We start from the raw sequence: 20,135 nt of genomic DNA on the forward strand, positions 1-20,135 counted from the left end.
CTGACGATCATCCACGACGCAGTACACAATACAGATAACTCCGCAGTCAGTAAAATGTTCCACCCCCACAAACCTCAACGGAACACCAGAACTTCTGACAAACGACTTCTCGAAATACCCACATATCCCATGGCAAAGCTTACGAACACCAGAAATAGAGCTCTCTCCATAGCTGGGCCAAAACTCTGGAATGCCCTACCATACTACCTAACCAATATCATCGATAATAAATCATTCAAAAAAGAACTGAAAACCTGGATCTTCAGCCAGACTTTCAATGATGACTTAAGCAAATTACAATTGTGATGCCTTAAGCCTCCACCTCCTTCTCCCCTCTTCTCTTTTCCGCAGATATTTACCCCTTCCTCCTCCCACTGCCTCCCCCTCTATCCCCCCGACCCCTACCTCCCACCCATTCCCCCCCTTCTTTCCTTCATTTCCCACTCATACTTTCTTGTATTTAGAGCATGAGTTTGTATATACCTTCCTCGTTTTTCGTTTCTATATTCATTTTCGTTATTTGGCTTAAACTATTTAGTTATTTCCTGTTGCAACCTGCTCCATGACTTGTTATATGCATATACTTTTGTTTCACTACTTGTTCTATGTATCATTGTTTCGTTTCAATGTAAACCGGGGTGAAGGCATGCGCTAAACCTCGGTATATAAAAGCTTCAAATAAATAAATAAATAAATAAATAAATAAATACAATGAGAAAAACAAAAAGCTCAAAAAGAATCAATAAAACAACATCACACGTTACCTCATACTTCCTTGGACCTCCCACTGCTGGAAAGTTCCCCATATTAAAACATAGCACAGAACAGGAAAAAGTGTCAGGGGTCATGTTTGTGCTTACTTTTTCTTTGAATATTGGTACAAAGCCCTTGGGTGAAATGTGCCTTTAGACTTTGCAGTAATGAAGGCATCTGGAAATTGCCCGCCTGCAATGGTAACTGTTGGCAATTTGCATTTTATGTGTATGTTGTCAATAAATAAGAGGACAGCCAGTTTTCAAAAACAAAAAGGCCACAAGAAAATTACTTCTGCATTCATCTGGAGCATACTACGACTAGTAGAGAGCAAGAAAATCTCTTCTGAATATAGACTTGTGTCACATGAAATGCTAACACAACAGGAGAGCCAAGCTCTGTATTGACTGGAAGAACATTTATTCAGAGGAAGTAGTGATTCACCCAAGGAGTTACTGTGTGCACTTTATGATCCCAAAGTCCTCTTATTGTAAAGGACGTATGATGAAATTGTAAGCCTTTTAAGTGTAAGCTTCCTCTGTGTACTGACACCCTTCTCTCTCTGCCCTGGATAGAGAATACTACAGAAACATATTACTTATTATACCTTGTGCACAACCCAAGAGCTGCAGGGATTCATACAATACCATTTGTCTCAGATACGAGATTTTATTGTAAGGGATTTTTAGATTTATCACTAGGAATAACCAGCACAATTTAACAATCTCAGAGAAGTATTTGTACTAAATATACTTTAGTGATTAGAACTTAGCAAGATAATAAAACATCACATTAGCCTGGACTTACATTTAGAATTGCTAAAAAGCCTAGCTAACTGACCCAGACCAGACCCTGGAGAAAATCTGCAATCTCACCACTCCTACAGTAAGCAACCCTGCTTCTGGTCTGCAAGAGAAGCTCGAAGTTACGAAGGTTATCCCTGTCACTGGGAAGCACAAGCTGCTTGTCTCGGCACTTTGCTGAGCCTGGAGAGGACTCATCAGGTCCTAAGAGAGGAACTAGGCAAGTTTGGCATTTGGCTATGAGGTAATAGGGAAGGAGACTTCTTACGTGCCGTGCCTTCCAGCTATACTGAACTTTGTCCTGCAGTACTCTGTATACGGGAAGGTGCAGAGCAATGACTTGGTGTCATCTTCTTGATAGTGTGAATTGATATTGATGACAAGCCCCATTTTTTTTTCCTTGCTGTTTTAAGGGCTTTGCTATGCACTATTCAGTGAGCTAATGCAAAATAAAGTAGGTGCATGATTAGAGGTGCGATTGGTACTTCATTCCCGCTTTGGACAGCTTAGTGCTTCCTCACAATCTGGGGGTTCATCTGTCGAACAGCTCGACACTGAGCAGACCTGAGTCCCATAATGCCTTGACTGATAAATATGTCACTGCTTATTGGATGGCTGAGTTACCATCCATAAATCTAAGCAGTTTTGAAGGTCTCTGAAAGTCTGCTTTTCACACACATGCATGCCTAGCATTGTCTTCCTGATTCTGTCTGTTTACATAGAATAGACTTCTTACTTTGCAAAGGCCCCTGTAAGCAGTGTGTCCTTGCAGATCAAATAAACTAGTTATGTACGTTGCCTAGTGAGAAAACTTCATCCTCTCTGCATCTGGCTTCATATGCAAATACAGACCAGGGGCCCATTTTGTTAATGTCAGTGAATCCATTTTCGCTCCATGGACAGTTGTGAAACATCAGGATTCACCACTATAAAACCATGTTTGGATGAAAGGTGCCTCATATAATCATATTATTACTAATGTTATTATTATTTATGATACTTATAAACACTTATATGGGGCATTATTTTTAATTGGGATGTGCATGGGAAAAAATTATTTACATTTTTTAAAATTGTATTTGTTATTGCATTTCAGTGCAGGTTAAAACAATTTAGTACATGCTAAAATGCAAACCTGAAACAAAACAAAAAAAATTATTTTTTCTGCTTCTTTGGATTAGAAATGGCACAAAACAAAGCAACAAATATCATTGGTATATTCCATTCATTTTAAATGACTATAAATCATAAGAACATGCCATACTGGGTCAGACCAAGGGTCCATCAAGGCCAGCATCCTGTTTTCAACATTGGCAAATCCAGGCTACAAGTACCTTGCAAGTACCCAAACACTAAGTAGATCCCATGCTACTGATGCCAGTAATAGCAGTGGCTATTCCCTAAGTCAACTTGATTAATAGCAGTTAATGGACTTCTCCTCCAAGAAATTATCCAATCCTTTTTTAAACCGTACACTAATGCACTAACCACTTCCTCTGGCAACAAATTCCAGAGCTTAATTGTGCATTGAGTGAAAAATATTTTTTTCTGATTAGTTTTAAATGTGCTACTTGCTAACTTCATGGCGTGCCCCCTAGTCCTTCTATTATCCGAAAGAGTAAATAACCGATTCACATTTACCCGTTCTAGACCTCTCATGATTTTAAACACCTCTATCATATCCCACCTCAGCCATCTCTTCTCCAAACTGAGCAGCCTTAATCTCTAATTTGTAATAGCTCACAAGCAAAATGCTCTTACAATTGTCTGACTTGTGCACTTATCCCAGACATTTATGCATTAGATTTTACTATGTGCATAGTTTTACTAAAATATGTGCCTGTTTGAACTTTCACAACATATCAAGAACAAAGTGCAGAAATGATTGAGGTAAGTGCACTATCGCTAATGACTGTACTTTACTAACTTTTGAATATAGAAGCCATGGAGTTCTCTCCAACTAGCAGTGACAGGATTCTGAACATCTGTAAAAATATTTTTGTTCTTGCACACTTCATAGGCACCAATCCATACATTAGTTGCTTCACATATCTCGTTTGAATTCTTCTCAGCTGCAAAAATTGTGATGACACCATCTTCAGAGATGCGAGAAGGAGAGGCAGTCACTTTGACTTGTGATGTTCCTAGTCATGCAACAAACGAGATCACCTATAGCTGGTACAAGAACAACATCTGGCTAAAAGAAGATGCTGCAAGCTCTCTGATGTTTCAGAATGTCACAAGCAGTGACGCTGGCTATTACTATTGCAAAATACAGAATGCCATGGGCAGTGATAGCTCTCCCTCCATTACTCTAAACGTACTCTGTAAGTTGTCTGTTCGTGTTTTATATTTGCAAGTAAAAAACAAAAGGGCCTTAGTCAGTCAATAAATGAGAAATTATCAAAGGGTTTTCCGCAAGCTTATTTTTCCCCACAGATAAAAGGGGCAATGCCGGAGCTGGAGTTTGGGTAGGCCCAGTAATGCATGCACGGGGTATTTCATTTATAAATCCCAGTGCTTTTATTTTTTTTTTTACCTCGCATAGTTTGTTCGTGAAAAGTGCACAGGGTAAAGAATTCTGCTGAGAGGTTTTCAAAAGGAAGCTCCACAGGTACAAAATACCCGTGGGCCTGCATGCACCACAGCGAGAATGAAAATTTCCCACTTAATATTATTTCCATGTGGGAAAAGCCCTTTGTGATTAAGGCCCCAAATGTGTTATGAGAAAATGTGGGCAAATTTAATTTATAGCAAAATACCAAAAAGTCTAACACTATTTCCATACTGAAGGCTACCCAGTATGTCAAGTATTACCTCATCTGACTCTTAAGGACAAAAACATAGGAAAGAAATAAGTAGAGATTATGTCAAGATTGACTTTTATATTTCATTTTTTTTGTGCATACAGTACCTTTCCAAACATTCTGCTCAAATTCAGGAGGATGAGAAAATTATCTCACAGTTTTTAGGTGTATGGAATTTTTTCTACTGTCACCCATGAAGCTCTGTCTGGTAGCATGCTACCCGTGCAATAGACAGACTTTCTGACAGCAGCGGGAAGCAGTAACCTACCATGACACTAGAACAGCAGTCCTCCTCTAGGAGTTATGTTGACCAAAAAATTAAAACATAATCTACAGACTTCTGCGGGTACCAAAGTCTCTTTCGGGAGGCTTCTGAACTGTCCAGCTTCCATTCCACTTCTATCCCATTAACTGTCAGGTCTTCAGAAACGACTGTATCTATGGAGGCACAGTGCCAGTGAACAAGCAGGCGGAAACCCACTATGGAGATTCTGAATAAGCATGCTCACGGTCCTGGTGGTGGCTCCTCCATCTTGCTCTTCCTTTCCATGTGGCATCTGTTTCAGGTTGAGACAGGTGCCATAGAAAGTAAAGAAGTAGGAAAGGCTGCCATGGGGACAACTAGCATTCTTTCTGATATGTTTACGCGCACCATGTCTCCATAAGTGTTGCTTCTCCAGAAAACTTTGGCTTGGTTAATTGCTCATTGAGATTTGGAAAGAAGAGGGATTGAGAGGAGAGAAGGAGTGCTGTGTGAGACAAGGAAGGGGTCTGAGAGGGGTGAGATAAAGGCAGAGAGCTGAGAAGAATGAGAGAAGGGGCTGAAATGAGGTGATGAGAGATTAAGGAGGAATGAGAGATCAGGGGTTTGGGGTGGGGAATGAAGATAGTGACTGAGAAGGGAGAGTAAGAGTGTGTGTATGGAGGGCTGAGAGAGGCCATAGACCAATAGAAGGGGAAGGAGAGCCTATTCACCTAAAAAAATATTCATGTTCTTAATAATATGCTCATCTTTGATGCAGATCCTCCAAGGACTCCAGTGATTACCTCATTTCTGGAAACTCAGGAAGGAAAGTTGGCCATCATTCACTGCATGGTTGATAGTATCCCTTTTTCTGAAATAAGTCTGTTCAGGAATGATAAGCTAATAGCAACCACCAGCTTCCATGGAGCATTGAACCAGAGGTTAAGCATTTCTTCTTCACGCAATTCTTTGAAATTGGAGATCAAAAAGGTCATGTTGGATGATGAAGGAAAGTATGTTTGCTCAGCTACAAATGCCTATGGTACTTCAGGGACATCTAAGTATTTTGCTATAGAGAGTAAGTATATTAAATTAAATAACTTTGTTTGAAATGGAACTATCTGTTTATGAAGAGGTAAAAAGATGTAAGAAGGTCTGAAAATAGAAACTGGAAAAAAGTGAGAATTTAAGACCATTTTGGAGATTAAATCATTGACCATCACTGGTGTGATTTCCTAAGAAAGGTGGTTTTATTGGCTTTGAAACAATTTCCAATAATTAAAACATCAATATTAGGCCTAGATTCATCAAAATGTTATACATTTTGCATAAATAATGGAGAGAGAGAGAAAGAGAGAAAGAAAGAGAGAAAGAGAGAAAGAGAGAAAGAGAGAAAGAGAGAAAGAGAGACTCTATTTATATCACTAGTGGAGGGTCAGCTAATAACTCGAGGTGAGGTTTTGGTGGCGATTTAGGGTTCTGGGGCCAGTTTGACATGCAGAGTGAGATGTATGAACACCACAGTACACCTCAGTGAAGATGTGACATCATTTGGAGTGAGGAAAGTCTCACAAAGATGAGATTTCTGCAATGTTTTCTCGCCCTAGCTTGATGGACTCATAGAACATTATAGAAATCTCATCTTTGTGAGACTTTCCTCACTCCAAATGACATCAAATTTTCACTGAGGTGAACTGTGCTGTTCACTCTGTACCCTGTACTTTATTTTATTTATTTATTTATTTATTTATTTATTTTAAGCTTTTTTCTGTACCGACGTTCATGAAAAGGACATATCGCATCGGTTTACAGAGAACCAAGGTTAGAATTACATTGAACACTTGAACAGGGTTATATCAAAAAACAATGGAATAGACATGAACAAGGTAGGAGAGGTAAAACCAGCACATGATAAGAAAACAACTGGATAACTGAGGGGAGAACATTCATAACTGTGGTAGGAAAAGTGTTATGCGGTGTATAGTGTCCGTGAGAAGCATCAGTTCTTTAAGGAAAAGCTATTTTGAAAAGCCACGTCTTAAGCTTTTTTTTTATAGAGTCCATCAAGCTAGGGTGAGAGAACATAGTAAAAATCTCATATTTGTGAGACTTTCTTCACTCCAAATGATGTCAAATCTTCACTGAGGTGATCTGTCCTGTTGATAGTACCCTGTTATAGAGTCCATCAAACTAGAATGAGAGAACATTGTAGAAATCTCATCTTTGTGAGAATTTCCTCACTCCAAATGACGTCAAATCTTCACTGAGGTGTACTGTGCTGTTTGTATATCTCACTCTGCATGTCAAACGGGCGCCAAAACCCTAAAACACCAGCAAAACCTCACCTCGAGTTATTAGCTGACCCTCCATTAGTGATATAAATAGTTGACTACTGTGAAGGCTTTATATAGAGTTTCTCTCTCTCTCTCACTCTTTCTCTCTCTCTCATGCGTGTTAAAGTTTAACACACTAAAAGGTTTCTGATATTTTCTTTGTAAGCTGCAGAATATATTTGGTGAAAGTCAATACAATCCTATGTAAAAATGTAACACCCATACATATGGTTTTTACTTTTACCTAATTCCTTTTTTGTGAGAGTTTAACTGAACCATCAACAAATTGCACTGGCATTGTTCCTAGTCTGCACTTTTTAAGTGCTTAGTTAAATGGCAGAGGATCAAATATATTCTCCTTTTTTGCTCTAATTAGAGCATTTTTCTCACTAGCCCATTCCTTTTTTGTGGCCTCTAAAGGCAAATTAATGTTTGCTTGCATTCTCTGCAGGTGGATTTCTTGCATTTCCTAATCACAGTAGCAAACATTTTGAATTTTGAACTGTTTTTATTCAGCTGGTTTCTAGATATATATAATCAAGTTTGGCCTATATCTCATGTCATCTCCCTCCTCATGATCCCCATTCAGTTCATTCAACCCTACCTGCTCCCAAACCCCTCATTCACCTGATGCCTCCCCACAAACCCCTCACTCACTCCAGGTCACTCCCTTCCTCACTTATCCACCTGCACTCTTCCCAACAAACCTTTCACTCACCCAAATTCACTCTCTCTCTCCATATCCAAAAAAACTCTCACTTACCCTAGTTTACTCCCCACCCCACCCCATGAAGCTCCCACTTTCCCCAGTTCACTCACTGCCCTCTCCCCATGGTTCACTCATTCCCCCTCCCGTGATCTCCCTTTCTGTGCCATCACACCCCCAGTCCCTGACCCCATGATCCCAAGTTCTCTCCCTCCCTGCCCCACCCATATTCCCTTGCTCCCTGGCTCCAATGACTGAAAAAGGAGGAGGAGGAGGGCAGCAGCGTTACTGCACCTCTGGTGCATCCTCCCTCCTCCCATGCCAGGCAAAAAGTGCCTGGCATTGCTTGGGCTGTCTGGTCAATAACAGATGTACAGATTAAAATTGAACAAAAGTAAAAATGATATATATTGTTTTACTTTATTAAGTAAATTAACAAAAAGCATACAGAAACATAGAAAACCTCTCTATAAATTACATTGACAGTATATTAGATATCTCCCATTGCTGGTCACCATGGGACTCCATCCTGCAGCAGCTGAAGAGGCCTGCAGGATGGCTACCACGGATCCCATCCCACAGTGGCCAAAGAAGAAGAAGGTTGCTGCGGACCCCATCCTACGTTGGATGAAGAAGGAGTCTGGCCATGGTTAAAGAAGAGGGCCTATGTGTGTGTGCGTGTGTGTGAGTATGTATGTATGGGGGAGCCTTTGTATGTGTGTGTAAATTTGTGAGTATATGTATGTATATGTGTGTGCAGTTGTGCGCGTGTATACATTTTTGTATGTTTGTGTGTGTGCATGTGTATGTGTAAATGTTAGTATGTATGGGGGAATCTGCGTGTGTGTGTGTGTATGGAGCCTCTAAGTGTGTATGTGCTTGTGGGAGACCTGTGTATGTGTGTGTATGTATGTGTGTGTGTGTATGTTTGATTCTGTGTACATGTATTTGTGTATGGTGAGCCTGTTTATGTATGTTTGTGCAGGAACCTCTGTGTCTGTATGTGCATGTTGGGGAGTCTGTGTATGTGTGTGCGTGTGTGTCTGCGTGTATGTTTGTGTGTGTGTATGTGTGTGTGTGTGTGTGTGTGTATGTAGGAACCTGTGTATGTGTTTGGGAGGCTGGGTATGTATGTGCATGTATGTCTGTTGGAGCCTGTGTATATGTGTGTGGGGGGAGCTTGTACGTTTATTTGTGTGGGGGCAGACTAAGTATTTGTTTGTGTGCCTGTGTGTGTGTGTGTGCACCTGTGTGAGCACCTACGTGTGTGTGTGTGTGTGAGGGGGAACGTATATATGTGTATGTGTGTGGGGGTCAGCATGTGTCTGTATGGGTACATGTGTGTGTTTGTGTGTGTGTGTGTGTCTATTTGAGTGTGGGTGGCAGCCTGTATATGTGTGTATATACGTACAGGGCAGCCTGTGAGAGTTTATCTGTGTGTAAGTGTGTGCGCATGAGTGTCTGTATGTCTGTATGCTCCTACCATGTGACAGGGGCCGGCCAATGGCACGGATACCATGTTACATGCTAAGGGCAAAGGGCCATCGGCGCCATTTTTATTAGTGGTAGCTGACGGCCCGAGAGCGGGAGATCGCTCCCGGGACTCCCGCTGGACCACCAGGTACTGCAGAAGGAAACCTACCCGCTTCCCTCAATGCAGAGGCAGGGGGAGGAGTTAATGAAACCCCCGAGGATCCTTTCTCCATAAGAAAAGAGAGGGAAGTCTGAATGGTTTGTGTGTGTGTGTGTGTGTGAATGGGAGCCTGCCTGGGTTGTGTGTGAATGGGAGCCTGCCAGAATTGTGTATGTGTATGTGTGTATGAATGGGAGCCTGTCTGGAATATGTGTGTGTGTGAATGAGAACCTGCCTGGGGTGTATGTGTGTGTGTGTGTGTGTGTATGTGTGTGTGTGTGAATAGGAACCTGGCTGGGTTTTATGTGTGTGTGTGTGAATGGGAGCTGCCTGGGTTGTGCATGTATGAATGGGATCCTGTCTGGGTTGTGTGTTCGTGTGTGTCTTTGTGTAAATGGGAAACTATCTGAGTTGTGCATATGTGTGTGTGTGTGTGTGTGAATGAGAACCTGCATGTGTGAAGGGATCCTGGCTGAGTTGTGCATTCGTGTGTGTCTTTGTGTGAATGGGAGACTGCCTGGGTTATGTATGTGCAAATGGGAATCTGCCAAGGTTGTGTATGTATGTGTGTGTATGTGAATGGGAGCCTGCCTGGATTTTGTTGAGAATGGGATTCTGCCTGGGTTTTGTGTGGGTGTGTGTGTTTGTGTCTTTGTGTGAATGGGAGCCTGCCTGGGTTATGTGTGTTTTTGTGTGAAGAAAGTTTGTGCCACCCTCACTAATTTATGACAAGCACGGGGGGACTGGAAATCAAAAGCTTTCTGGTGTAGAGAGCAGAGGGTTTTTCTATCCTTATTAGTTTTAATTATTGGGGGATGGGGTGGGGGAAGGAAGTGAATAAACTGGGAATCAGTGGGGGGGAGGGGGAGAAAATAAACCAGGGATGCTGTAAGGAGGGAGTGAATGAATTAGAGATGGGGTAGGAAGGAAGTGAGTGAGGGGTTCATTCGGGGTGCCAAATGCTTTAGGCATGCCCTTGTGTAGCAATCCTTGTTTTAAGGTTTAATAACCATTTTCTTATTGAATAATTATCAAAATATAGAAGGAGAAATATGAGTCATAGAAGCATAACCAAAAATGCCTCTTAGAAAGGAGGTTGACCTTAACAAGTTTTGAAATGCATTAAAAACCCTTTCTCAGGAGGATTTCCCAAATTTGATTAACGTTAGCTCCCCTGTTTGGTTTCTTTAGTTGCCCATGCAGACACTCATTTTATGTCATTTTAGTTAATTATGTTTTTAAAAGGATTGCTGTATGTTCTCTAACTATCGTTGTGTTCAGCATTGGACAGTTGCTGAGAGACTGTGGAATCTAAATCTTTTAAATAAAATAAATAAATAAATGCCCCAAATTCTGGGCCTTAGTACTACAGTGCACACAGAACCCCATCTTTCTATGTTGGTTGGTTATTGCTATAGAAGGGGGAGGGGGGGTGACACTTTTCCCCAATCCCAAATATCTTATAAGCAGTCCTACCAGCACTGCCTATGATGTGCAAAAGGCTTGTGTTGGTCACATTTTCATGTCTGTTCGTGGCCATCAGGTGGCACCCTGAGCAGTGGAAGGTGCGCCATGCAAAGACAATATGCTTTGTCTGCAAAGCCCTGTCTCTCAGGCATTCCCACAGACACACAGGCTCTCAAACACACACACACACACACACACACACACACACACACACACTCTCTTCTCTTAATTTGTTAATACATTAAAAGTTAATTTTAAAAGCCCAGCATACGCCAAAACCAGGCAATACATGCACAACTTGGGCTAGCGTGCACCAAGCGGCTTTAAAAAAGCTCGCACAAGTAAAAGGTTTCCAAAACGGGGTGGAACATGGGGCATAATCTGGGCAGGCCATCTGCAGGGCAGGGTTGGGCCTGGTCAAGAGATGTGCACATAAATATTACGCGTCCTTGCGTGCACCGGGGTCCCCTGCCGTGTACATTTATTTCTAAGTATGGTGTGTAAATAGTAAAACAAAAAAATATAGCCAAGGCAGCGAGGTTTTAAGGGTCAGGCCTAATGGGGGGGGGGGGGGGGAGGCTATTAAATTAGGAAGATTTGCAAGTCCTACTTCTAAACTGGGTGAACTGGAAACGAACTGGCAAAACAGCGAATGACTTTGGCGCTTGTCCTTTGTAAAATTTCCCCAGTTACACAGTAGATGCAAGATTTGCACGCACATGCACGCATCCATTTAAAAGTGTGCACACATGTACATGCATCCAGGCTATTTTGTAACATATATGCATGTATATTATATAATAGACATGTCCCTGGACGCAGGCTGATGAATGCATGCACATGTGCGCCTGTGTGCCGGTATTAACGATACCGTCTAATAGAAGTTATATTTTCCACTTTTGTTTGGTTTGGAAAATGTAAATCAATTGTGAACCAGACAACTTGGGAAATGCCAATACTTTTCGCTAATATGCTCTGTCTCCAAAGCCCTGCCTCTCAGGCTCCCACACACAGGCCTGCACACTCACACATACACAGTCACAGACACACACACGTAGGCTGCCACACACACATATACACATGCAGGCTGCCACACACACAGGCACACATACAGGCACACACACACACACAGAGGCATGCAGGCTGCCACACACACATATAGGCTCCCACATACACACACACAAGGCCCCACACACACATCCATACACACAGCCTCCCACTCACCCATACATATACACACTCACACATGGCGACTTCTTCAGGAACTGCCAGATCCCTTCTTCAGCCACGTGGGATGAGGTTTACGGTAGCCCTCTCCTTCTTTGGCCACTGTGAGATGTGGTCCTGCGGCAGCCCTCTTCCTCTTTGACAATAGTAGGATGGAACTGCAGCCGCCATCCTGCAGGGTCTCTTCCTCTGGTGTCAGGTAGCCCTGATTGCGGGAGCCAGAGTCCTAAGTGAGTGCCCCATGGCCCATCCAGGCTCACACAGAGCTATGCCACTGTTGTGGACTGTGAACTGGTAAGGACAGGAAACAGAAAGTAAGGCTAACTAGTCAGGTCTCTCAATGGAGAACTATAAATAGTGCAGTGCCCCCAGGGATCTGTATTGGAACCAGTGCTTTTAAATCTTCCTTTGTAAGAACTGCTATTTAGTGCTCTCTACGGTAAGGCAACAAGAGATGCCTAAAATACTGTCATTGAAGTTTATAGAAACGTCACCTCTTAATTACATAACAAAATAAAATAATCTTTATTGTTTTCACTTTTGGTCAGTTTTAAAATGTATAGTTATTATGGACCAGACAACCCAAGCAACGCCGGGCAGTTTTCGCTAGTACCTTTTATAAAAATACATTATGCAAAGCAGAACCGGAAAGCGGTCTGATAAGCCAACATTGGATGTTTTGACAAGTGTTGTAGCTTAATAAAAAGTTGTATGCCACTGTGAACCCAGATTAATCTGATGCCTGCTGTCAAATGTAATGAAGGGGTTTCTCTCATTTTGCAATTATGAAAAAGATGCTTATGATATGTGACCCCCCAAGGGCATCTGTCACATGTCAGATGTATTGCAGTGCTGTGATAGGATTTCTTGCTGACAGGCTGCTTTTAGCAGACGCACTGTTTTGGAGAATGGGAACCTACTGCTAAGGTTCCGCCTTCAAAGATTTAATAATTCATAGGCTTTAGCAGGGAATGATGTACTTAAGGTTGCATAGTCATCAGACAATGAACACAATACAGAATATAAGTATTTTTTTCTGCATTTGCACTATTTTTCTGGGTTTAAGCCAGTACCCTCTTTTATATGCTTTCCTTACTCATGTCTGGCTTTCTTTTGTCCTTAGCTGCGAGGGTCTTGGTCGCTCCATCAACGGAATTACATGAAGGTGACATGGCTACTCTGACTTGTGTAACAGCTAGAAGTGTGCAAGAAAGGCTTCGTTACACCTGGTACAAGAACACGAAGTGGCTGAAAGAAAGCTATGAGAATTCTCTTGTGTTCCCTGTGATTGGCAGTGGTGATGCAGGCTCTTATTACTGCAAGGCACAGGATAGGGAAGGAAGCGACTTGGCTCCATCCATCATGCTGCACGTGCTTTGTAAGCTTCTTTTATATATATATAATTTTTTTTTTTAGCAGTTTCAGTTCTTAGTTCGGTTAAATGAAGTTCATTTTTGGGGTAGGGAAGTAAAGAAAAATAGAAAATTGAAGAGGTGGCAATGTCAGAGAGAAGATTAGCATGCTGTCAAAACAGGCCACTGTCAGGGGCAGCAGATCACCAGGGGCATCTGGGCCAGTGGTGCTCCTGCAGCCACCTTTTCCTGATGTATGTCTTCAAACACCTGTCTTTCTCTACCTTCCACCTTCCCTACCCTTTTACCCATGCACAACCCTTATTCATATTTATTCATACTTGTGTTTCTGCCACAGTGCCCAAGGAGTCAGTTGCTATTAGCAAAGGCATTGGTGGCAGCAGTCCAGCCCTAAGCATGAGGACTGAGGAATGGCACACGTCTCTTCCTTTCTTCTTGCATGGGATTCTCATCAAAACTGGAAACCCTTGCCAAAGGCGAGAAGGGCCATTGCGAGGACCGTAAGCATTTGCTGCCTCGCAGCTCTTGTGTTTAGGGCCAGACTGCATTCCTGCCATGGCCAACGTAGAGTGGAGAAGTGGCCTAGTGGTTAGATTGGTTGGATGAGAGCCAGGGAGGCCAAGGTTCAAAGCCTGTTTCTAACAGTGTTGCTCCTTGTGACCAGTGGCACAGCGAGGGAGGGGCAGGGGGCCAAGGACCCCAGGTGCTGGGCTGTAGGGGGCGAACTGAAGAAGCAAAGCATTGGTGGCAGTAGGACAACTCCCCCTCCCCTTCTGGATTCCTTCATTCAACCTCCTATCCTAAAGCAGGAGGAGGAGGAGAACGAGGCCTTGCAACTGTTCAGGTGCTTCCTCCTTTCTCCCCTGCCAGGGCCTGATTGGCATACTTAGAACCACGTGGGTTCAAAGTGCAACACTGGGACCTCACAGGGAGGAGGAAGGAGGAGGCGCCTGAGCAGCTGCAAGGCCCCATTCACCTCCTCCTGTTTTAGGATAGGTGGGTGAGTGAATGAATCGGGGATCATTGGGAGGGGGAGCAAATATACCAGGAAATGCCATCGGGTAGGAGTGACTGGACCAGGGATCATTTGGGGGGGAAGAAATCAAAGGAGCAGTGATCACTTACGGGGTGGGAGAAGGAGCCAACTGACCAGGGATCACTTGGAGGGGGAAGGAATCCATGGACCGGGGATTGCTTGGAGGGGAGAAGTGAACAGACTGGGGATTGCTTGGGGTGGTGGGGGCAAGGAGCGAATGGACTAGGGATCACTGGGGGGGAGAGGAGTTGGACAGAAGATCACCATGGGGAAGGAGTGAATGGACCAGAGATCACCCAGGTACCTATTAGAAGCCTGGCTTCCACCACCTGAAAGGAAAGGTTTTTCCTAGTGCCTGCCACATTGAGGGGTACTCGCTCAGAGGAGCAGGACTGAGACAGTGATTACAATTCGATGTGCTTTTTTTTTTTTTTTTTGGAGATCAAGGGAGAAAGCTGACAATCACTCAGCAGCGCGTGGTTTGGAGAGAGGTATCTTTGAAGGATAATAATGCAACAGGAGAGTTAGGATTAGCGGCAAACAAATTCCACAATAAATAAATAAATCCTAACAGAGAGGTTCCAATAAAAGCAAAAGCAGTCCATGTGCTTATAAATGAAGAATCCCCTGAGCTAAAAGATTCCTTGTCAACTGAAAAGCAGATTGTTAATACAAACAAAAAAAACCCCACTCTTTGAAATGTCTGTACACCAATGCCAGAAGTCTAAGAAGTAAGATGGGAGAGTTAGAGTGTAAAGCACTGAATGACGAGATAGACATAATTGACATCACAGAGACCTGGTGGAAGGAGGATAATCAATGGGACAGTGCTATACCAGGGTACAAATTATATCACAATGATAGGGAGGATCAACTTAGGGTGGGGATGACAGAGAGTCCAAAAGGATAAATATCTTGCAAGAGACTTAATGCACAGAGGGAATCTTTATGGGTAGAAACTCCATGGGGAGGAGTATAACAATAGGTAGTATACCATCCGCCTGGCCAAAATGGTAAGACAGACAATGAAATGCTAAGAGAAATAAGGGAAGCTAACCAATTTGGCAGTGCAGTAATGATGGGAGATTTCACTGCCTCCTCCGTCCCAGCGCCTACCTCGCCTCTCTGCCGGGGCTCACGCGGTCCTTAGGGACAAGAGCCCGCTCTCCTCCAAGAGAGCCGTGCAGACGCGAGCAGCGGCAGGAAGAAAACTTTAAAAAATTGAAGGAAAAGGAGACTCACTCACCACCGTGCGTCAGAGACAGAAAGAAAGTTAAAACCGCCGTGAGTACAACCTCGACCCGGCACGCCGTGACTACAAGCCACGCCCCCGATAGGCACTAGGCCAATCGGAAGCCGGCTGGAGCCCCTTTAAATTCATTAAGGATCCCGACGGCGTCGCGCGCCCGAAGGAGCGCGACCTAAGGGGCTTGCCCCTTAGTGCGCCCCTTTGTGAGCCTATTTTGTGAGGACCTCTAACTATCTCTGTCCATCGCCTCTTAGCCCAGCATAAGAGACGCACACCTCCCAAATCCAACACCCCTGCAATCCTCCCGCCTATACATAACTCAGGCCAACGCCCATTCGTCTAAGCCCACGCACTCATCCAGCGTTCTGCCGTCCACCTCCAGCAAGCACCCAGCGGTCATCCACGCTCCAGCAAGCAAGCAAGCACCCAGCAAGCACCCAGCGGTCATCCACGCTCCAGCAAGCACCCAGCGTGCATCCACACTCCAGCAAGCAAGCAAGCACCCAGCAAGCACCCAGCGGTCATCCACGCTCCAGCAAGCACCCAGCGGACATCCACGCTCCAGCAAGCACCCAGCCTGCATCCACGCTCCAGCAAGCACCCAGCGTGCATCCACGCTCCAGCAAGCACCCAGCAAGCACCCAGCGGTCATCCACGCTCCAGCAAGCATCCACGCTCCAGCAAGCAAGCAAGCACCCAGCAAGCACCCAGCGGTCATCCATGCTCCAACAAGCAAGCAAGCACCCAGCAAGCACCCAGCGGTCATCCACGCTCCAGCAAGCACCCAGCGTGCACCCACATTCCAGCAGGCACACAGCGTTCATCCACGTCCCAGCAAGCACCCAGCTCTCATCCTTCCACTGCCAGCAAATGTCCAGCACAGAGCTGGACAAAGAAATGCTAACACACTATATACCGGTCAGACATCACCGTCTCCACAAAAACATTTATCCTGCGCTAGAATTATCGCCAAGAAGGCACAGATCTCTCATACCAATTATGATCACACCTCTTACCCAGTTCCTAGGGCTTTCCCTACTCTCAGTAACCCTATTCAATGCACAATCCCTAACTAAAAAGACGCACATTCTCAACGACTATCTACTTGACTCCGACCCAGACATCTGTGCCATCACAGAAACCTGGTTAAAAAACTCAGATATTGCGTTAATTAACCAATTACCCATGCACAAGTATGACATTTTAACTACCCACAGACACAAAAAAAGAGGGGGAGGTTTACTTCTAACTACCAAAAAAGAACTCAGACTTAAACCTCTTTCTATAAAGTCCGAGTCCAATCTGGAACTGGGCTTAGTCAAATCACAACAACTCCAACTACTACTAGTCTATGCCCCACCGGGTTTACTTGAATCTGACTCCTCTCCCCTCATTGAATCCATAGTGAAGCACATCGATTCAGACATCCCTACCATGATCATGGGAGACTTCAACTTACACATAGATGCCTCTCCCCGCTCCTCCAATTGCGAAACTCTCCTCAACTCCCTCAAAGCCATGGGATTCTCGCAGATCATCAACAACCCGACACACAAAGCAGGACACACGCTGGACCTGATCTTTATCAACTCAAATTTCACCTGCTCTATAGCACCCTCCTGTACTCCTGTTCCATGGTCAGATCACTTTCTGATAACCACCAAGGTCTCCACAATACAACAGTCTCACAGCACACAGCACCCATCTACCATCCATTTCAGGAAAACTTGTGCATCTGAGATCCTCAGCGACCATCTTGCGAAAGAACTCTCAAACCTGGATCTATCCAACCCCGATTCAGCTGTTCTCTCATGGCACAACATCACAGAAGCAGTTGCAAACAACTTATGCCCCGCAGTCTCCAAAACAATAAACCCAGAAAAAAAGGAAATCAACCTTGGTTCTCCTCTGAACTCAAACGGCTGAAACTAATCTTACGTCACAAAGAAAATAAATGGCGGAAAACACCAAACTCCTCTACTCTATCAACATACAAAGGAACCCTCCATCACTACAGGACCGCAATCCTAAAGTCAAAAAAAGAATACTATGCAAACAAAATCCACCATCTCCAATTTGATGCGAAGGCGCTCTTCTCATATGTGTCTCAAATCACAAAGCCTTCCCCATCAACGATACCCGATGATCAGGCACAATCGAAGGCCAATGAGCTTGCTTCTTTCTTCCAACAGAAGATTGCAACTACACTGGCACTCTTACCAACCAAGACTACCTCAAGCTCGACATTCACCAACACTCGCACCCACTCTGGAATCAAGCTCAATAATTTCGAACCAACGTCCTCTAGCGAGATCGAATCCCTCCTCAAGAGACAGAAACCATCTAGCCATCCAGCAGATAACATACCTTCCAAACTTCTGCTACTGATTCCTAACAAGATCTCTGGTCCTTTAGCGAACATCATAAACTGCTCGTTAACCCAAGGGAGGTACCCTGACAGCTTAAAAACCGCGTCTCTTAAACCCCTCCTCAAGAAACACAACTTAGACCCCAAAGAACTGGCCAACTTCCGCCCCATCTCAAATCTCCCCTTCTTAGCCAAACTAACAGAGAAATTGGTTAATACTCAGCTTTCAGAATATCTAGAAGAACACAATATCCTATACCCATCCCAATACGGATTCTGCAAATCATGCAGTACAGAAACGCTTCTCATATCATTAACAGACCATATCATTATGGGATTAGACAAAGGCTACTCCTTTCTTCTAGTACTCCTAGACATCTCGGCTGCATTCGATACCGTCAACCACTCCATCCTCCTGACTCGCCTAGCAGACATAGGTATAGCCGGATCAGCCCTCAGTTGGTTCACGTCATTCCTTAGTAATAGAAGCTTCAAAGTCAAAATTAACAATAAAGAGTCGGCATCGACTAGTTCCTCACTAGGCATTCCGCAAGGATCCTCTTTATCACCTACTCTCTTCAACGTCTACCTCCTCCCTCTCTGCCAACTTCTAACGGACCTTAACCTAACACATTACCTATATGCTGATGACGTGCAGATTCTGATTCCGATAACAGAATCCATCACAAAATCACTCACGCACTGGAACAACTGCCTAAAATCGATCACCATCCTTCTCAACAGTCTTAATCTGGTTCTGAACGCATCTAAGACCGAACTTCTCCTCATCTCCTCCAATCAAGACAACCATCCTCCTCAGACCATCCTCAATACCCAGCTCACGCACACCCATGTAAGAGACCTCGGGGTTCTACTCGACAACCGCTTAAACTTAAAGAAAACTATCAACACCACAACCAAAGACTGTTTCCATAGACTCCAGGTTCTAAAAAGACTCAAACCTCTACTATTCTTCCACGACTTCAGGACAGTCCTGCAAGCCTTACTATTCGCTAAAATAGACTACTGCAATGCTCTCCTCCTGGGTCTCCCCAGCTCATCCACTAAACCCCTACAATTGATACAGAACGCCGCAGCAAGAATTCTGACTAACACCAACCGTGGAGATCACATATCACCTATTCTCCGTAATTTACACTGGCTCCCGGTGAAATACAGAATCCTCCACAAATCACTCACTCTAATTCACAAAGCCATCTACAATCATCTGCATCTGGACCTCAAATTCCCTCTCAATCTCCATAGCACCAACAGACCGACCAGAGAAGTTTATAAAGGAACCCTACAGGCCCCACCTACAAAAGCTACACGTCTCACCTCGACCAAAGACCGAGCCTTTTCTACAGCAGGTCCAGCTATCTGGAACAACATCCCATCCGACCTCAGACTGGAACCCTGCCTCTTAACATTTAGAAAAAAACTCAAGACCTGGCTTTTCCGCCAGGCCTTCTCAGATCCGCCAGACACTCATTAGACGACCGAAAAGCCATCATGAACAAAGGATCCCCTTACTATCCCCAAGCTCGATATAAGAGCCTACCCTGACTCTTAAAACAGCTGTTATTATTATCCTAAGCACTTCGTTCCTTAGTCTTTTCTTTCCAGCAGTCTTTGCTTCCAAGTTTTACCTCCCTTGTTGAATGTAACTTTGTTCTTCCTGTTACCTACGGTTTCGTTACAGTTCCCCCTTTTTGATGTAAACCAACCTGATATGGTCCCTACCATGAAGGTCGGTATAGAAAAGTGTTAAATAAATAAATAAATAAATAAATTACCCCAATATTGACTGGGTAAATGTAACATCAGGACATGCTAGAGAGATAAAGTTCCTGGATGGAATAAATGACTGCTTCAAGAAACAATTGGTTCAGGAACCAACGAGAGAGGGAGCTATTTTAGATCTAATTCTTAGTGGAACACAGGATTTGGCATGAGAAGTAATGGTGGTGGGGCCACTTGGCAATAATGATCATAGCATGATCACATTTGAATTAATGACTGGAAGAGGGATAATAAGTAAATCTATAGCTCTAGCACTAAATTTTCCAAAGGGAGACTTTGATAAAATGAGGAAAATAGAAAAAAATGAAAGGTGCAGCTACAAAGGTTATGTAT

At 43.8% G+C, this 20,135-nt stretch overlaps 1 protein-coding gene across 2 annotated transcripts in view; it reads left to right on the forward strand.

Annotated features, from left to right (window-relative positions):
* Positions 1-20,135, forward strand: part of SIGLEC1 (sialic acid binding Ig like lectin 1) — a 147,272-nt gene that overhangs the window by 45,331 nt on the left and 81,806 nt on the right. For both annotated transcript variants that reach the window (XM_029594240.1, XM_029594246.1), the window contains exons 6-8: positions 3,629-3,883; positions 5,386-5,685; positions 13,097-13,351. In XM_029594240.1, coding sequence (XP_029450100.1) covers positions 3,629-3,883; positions 5,386-5,685; positions 13,097-13,351 — 810 coding nt within the window. The remainder of the gene's footprint in view (positions 1-3,628; positions 3,884-5,385; positions 5,686-13,096; positions 13,352-20,135) is intronic.

This window comes from Rhinatrema bivittatum, chromosome 1 (genome assembly GCF_901001135.1).
Source record: "Rhinatrema bivittatum chromosome 1, aRhiBiv1.1, whole genome shotgun sequence".
In the NCBI taxonomy this organism is placed as follows: Eukaryota; Metazoa; Chordata; class Amphibia; order Gymnophiona; family Rhinatrematidae; genus Rhinatrema; species Rhinatrema bivittatum.